The 4728-nt window shown below is 37.4% G+C and overlaps 1 protein-coding gene across 2 annotated transcripts in view; it reads left to right on the top strand.

Moving 5' to 3' along the window:
* The first annotated feature begins 6 nt into the window (after positions 1-6).
* The window catches only part of LOC106100750 (neuronal acetylcholine receptor subunit alpha-7-like), a 6811-nt gene continuing 2089 nt past the window's right edge, over positions 7-4728 (top strand). Inside the window, exons 1-9 of one of the 2 annotated variants that reach the window (XM_013279770.1) lie at positions 7-36; positions 1488-1627; positions 1935-1979; positions 2785-2894; positions 3182-3362; positions 3448-3523; positions 3608-3802; positions 3873-4069; positions 4264-4475. In XM_013279770.1, the coding sequence (XP_013135224.1) occupies positions 24-36; positions 1488-1627; positions 1935-1979; positions 2785-2894; positions 3182-3362; positions 3448-3523; positions 3608-3802; positions 3873-4069; positions 4264-4475 (1169 nt within the window). In that variant the 5' untranslated portion in view covers positions 7-23. Of the gene's footprint in view, positions 37-1487; positions 1628-1934; positions 1980-2784; positions 2895-3181; positions 3363-3447; positions 3524-3607; positions 3803-3872; positions 4070-4263; positions 4509-4728 lie in introns of both variants that reach the window. The other variant, XM_013279769.1, reaches the window with a different exon arrangement.

Below are 4728 nucleotides of genomic sequence, written 5' to 3'. Positions count from 1 at the left end.
TGCTGCTGCTGCTGCTCGCCCTCATGTGGCCGAGGGGTAAGATCATATGAAATATTCCATTCATTCCCGTACTAAATCATAATTTTCCATATAACACATGAATTGTGAGAAAACCAAAAAAAATCTCACCAAATTTTAAAGTTTCATCCCCGAACCTGTCCAACAAACATTCATTTGCAAATTCTATTGACAACATTTCCAACTGATCACATTACTTAATCTTATTACCATAAAGTTCTTCTTTCATAAAATATTGATATAGTTACGTTACTTTAGTATTTCTGAATGCTAACTTGAATTCTCAGCGGTCCTGGGTTACGCTCAGACACCCCCATTTTACTTTTCCTATGCCTCATATAAGCTTTATAACAGTTATATATAGTACTATACTTTACTATAGTAGTATACTATAGTTCAAAAAGTACTATAGTAAAATGCCTAAGACGGCCACAAACAGTTCAATACTAAGATATCTTGTTTCGAAAAATGTATTCAGAACTCCTTTCTTACTCCAAACTTACATCTCAAGTATTGCATGTTGTAAGTCACTGTTAACTACATCTTGTCGCTAATGGACACACCCAGTATTAGTTAAACGTCCCTAAGGGAGGCCCTCGACGATGTCTATCAGACTCTTATGAAGTTCCCGTGAACCACATAAGAGTGTACTTGATGTACTAGTAAGAGAGTGACAGCATATTTATTGCATCGGTTTTGAGAAAGATGGTCAGTGTCTAGAAGATCGACTCGAAACGAAAGCTTAGCGCTTGGTTACCAGCCTGGTACAACCAGATAGTATAAATGCTAGCAAAAAATGTTTACAATTATAGCGAATTACTTTTGTTATTGAATTATCAAAGTTAGGTAAACGGTGGTGGGCAATTTCCATGACCAGAACAGTAATGTTTGTAAAATTAAACTCTAGAATTTCCGTTGAGCTTTGTTTCTTTTTGTACATCTCGGATAGCTTCAATAAAAGGTTTATTTAGTTTACGTGTTAAAATGAATTCGTTGTCAATGAAATGTAGGCATGGCCCATGTGATCTAGTTGTCTCGCTATTATACTATACTATCAGGTTATGTACAGAACATTAAAGAATCAAATCTAGGCGGAGTTGGAATGCCGATGTGACTAATGTGTGCGGTAGCCTAGTTACAAAGAGAGAGGAACGTCGTTGAGCATTCAACTGCTGTAATCAATTCGTGTTAATGCATCGCAATTCAATTGCCTTGCAAAAATTTTCCTCAATACCGAATGACCTCGTATCATTTGAATGATAGCCAAAACATCCACAATGTAGCGCATACAAGCGATGATAATTCAATTAAGCATAATGTCCATTTTTGAAATGTTTATCGATATTTCCCCTCTCGATCTTTATTTTCTTTTGAAGCAATATATCTTGAAGTTATGACAAAAGCTACTTATCGCAATCTGAGTTCATATAATATAGCCGAATGATTGTAAGAAAAAATATGTTACTAAGGGGTGTGGTGTGGTTACCACGAGAAGCGGCTGCTTCACCACCTGCTGGACCACTACAACGTGCTGGAGCGGCCTGTCGTCAACGAGAGCGACCCGCTACAACTGTCCTTCGGCCTCACGCTCATGCAGATCATCGACGTGGTATGATATCTATCATCTTTCTGGTTTTTCAACTCTTTCTGTGGAATAGACACAAGTTTTTGTTTCCCAAATGTTTCTAACTTTCCCTCATAACACTCCTTTCTCACTTTTGTTGTTACGCCCACTCAATTCTGTTTTCCTGTTTTTTTTTTTTATATCCATTCACATTTATTTTTTAATCTACTTGATACATTTTATAACCACCCTCATTACACAGTTTAATTATCATGTTTTATCAATTGATTGAGAATTGTGTTATAATTATGTTTGCTAACGTTAATAAACCTAACAAGAAGTTTTTTCACAGGACGAGAAGAATCAGCTATTAATAACTAACATCTGGCTGAAATTAGTAAGTATGACGTCATAGAAAAGATAAAAACACATCAATGAAAATAATTATTTTTAAATTGACAATTTTAAAATAACATCATTAATTAGAGACTCTGATATGAAGTATTTTTCCTAATTTGCATAGAGCACCTTCTTAAATAGTATTGTAATAATACTTTCAGTTGGCTTTATCTAAATATCACTTTAAAAATATGTTATAGTGATGCTTTTGCCTATTGCGTGCACATTACGAATAAATCGTGAGTATAACTAAGGGCTACACGTTGTAACCATTTCGTTCACGTAAAACGTCAGTTTTATAAGGCAGCTGCAGGGCAATGCCCTGTCTTGCATTTACTTCTAAAATATTTGACATCATTATTTGTTTGTAATTTTCTTGCAAAGTTGTTAAGCGCCTTTTATATCAATCTTGTTATTTTTTCTTATAACAAAACATTTTTGTTGAGTTTCATATTTTTTTTCTAAAACCCCTGAATACACGATTCAGTGACTGGGATCGCGTTCCTATTGATTTTGTCTCAATATAGGGGTTTGCGGCGGCCAGGGTATTTGCAATATCCGACTATCAGCCGGGATTCATACTTATTACGAAAAATATCTTTCATATTTTATTTCCTTTGATTTTCTCCAACTATTTTTAAACCTTACTTTTCCGTTATCATTACAAATAAGTGTTCCTTTCTTTCTCTGTAATGTAGTACGGGCGCTTAACAACCGCAGCCGTTAATATTTTGTTCTTATTATAAATACGTTGTTTCAATTGATAAAAATACAATACAAATTACAATGGTGATTGTTCCTAGGAATGGAATGATATGAACTTAAGGTGGAACACTTCGGACTTTGGTGGTGTCAAAGATTTGCGAGTACCACCTCACAGGTTATGGAAACCTGACGTACTCATGTACAATAGGTAGGTTGACTTTCAAACTGATATACAACGACTTAACAAATTATAATCATACTCTTCATTCACAAATTCGTTTATTTACTTTCATTCGCTAAAAGAAACGCAACCATTTTGTTTTCATCACCGACTTTCTATGCCTACTATCTTAACATTGTTTGCAACTTGCGAATTTGAAAGAATAAATAATTAGTAAAATAAAAACAAATTAAATCAGAACATTTAAACCTACACACTATAAAATTAAATTAATTAGAAATAATATAATTCTAATTATTGATTTATTTATAAAGCGCGGACGAAGGATTTGATAGCACATATCCGACTAATGTGGTGGTTCGTAACAACGGCTCGTGTCTGTACGTGCCGCCGGGTATCTTTAAAAGCACCTGCAAAATTGATATCACCTGGTTCCCTTTCGACGACCAACGCTGCGAGATGAAGTTTGGCAGCTGGACATACGATGGATACCAAGTAAGTTGATATGCTAATCGTTAAATTCAAATACAATTAGAATTGACGTTGTTTATTACATTCTTTTAATTCCCTTTGTTTTTAGCTTGACTTGCAATTACAAGATGAAGCCGGGGGTGATATAAGCAGTTTTGTGACAAACGGCGAATGGGAACTAATAGGTAAAGGGTAAAAAGTATTGAATTTCAAAAGTTTTAATTAGAACTAAACGATTTTTATGTTATGTTTATTGTGTGTTTACTTAGGGGTTCCGGGGAAGCGAAATGAGATCTATTACAATTGCTGTCCGGAGCCGTACATCGATATCACATTTGCAGTCGTGATCCGACGGAAAACGCTGTACTATTTCTTCAATCTTATCGTACCCTGCGTGTTGATCGCCTCTATGGCACTTTTGGGGTTCACTTTACCACCCGACTCCGGCGAAAAACTTTCTTTAGGTATGTACTCTCTATTCAATACTCTATGTTGCTACTTTTCAATATTTATGAGCACTACATTTTTGTTTAGGTGTAACAATTCTGCTGTCGCTGACGGTGTTTCTAAACATGGTAGCGGAGACAATGCCGGCGACTTCAGACGCAGTTCCACTTCTGGGTACATATTTCAACTGCATCATGTTCATGGTGGCCTCTTCAGTCGTATCAACTATACTTATCCTCAACTACCACCATCGGCACGCAGACACACACGAAATGAGTGATTGGGTATGTTTTCACGTTGCACATTTCAATTTCCAGAGAGATTTCCGATTTGTATTTTCTTCAATGATTTGAAACCGTGTTCACTATTGCTTCAGGGGAAAATACAACTTTTAACACAAAATATTTAGAATTTCAATACACTCTGTTCTTGTTTACAAAATCCTATCAAACTTATCAAACAATATTTTTATGTATAGATCCGGTGCGTGTTCTTGTACTGGCTGCCGTGGATCCTGCGAATGTCGCGGCCGGGGTCGGCGACGACGCCGCCGCCGGCGCGCGCGCCTCCCCCGCCCGATCTCGAGTTGCGCGAGCGCTCCTCCAAGTCGCTGCTCGCTAATGTGCTCGACATAGACGACGACTTCCGGCACGCGCACGCGCAGCAGCCGCCCTGCTGCCGCTACTACAGGTCCCTCGACGATCTACACGAACACTACTCGCCGTAAATAGAACGGTTACAATACTATGCCCCCGCCCGAAACGTTCCGCAGTACACCTGACCCAAATAGCTTGTAACGATTACATACACTCATTCAAATGTCATTTTCTTTCGTAGAATTAGTAATTCTATTCTCTTTCGAACGTCCATGGGTCATGGTCAACTTTATCTCATCTTTTTCGGCATAATTCCCGTAGTCACCCTATGATCCTCGACCCCCCCC

Source organism: Papilio polytes, unplaced genomic scaffold, assembly GCF_000836215.1.
Source record: "Papilio polytes unplaced genomic scaffold, Ppol_1.0 DF824047.1, whole genome shotgun sequence".
NCBI lineage: Eukaryota > Metazoa > Arthropoda > Insecta > Lepidoptera > Papilionidae > Papilio > Papilio polytes.
This window is presented reverse-complemented; position numbering and strand designations above follow the sequence as displayed.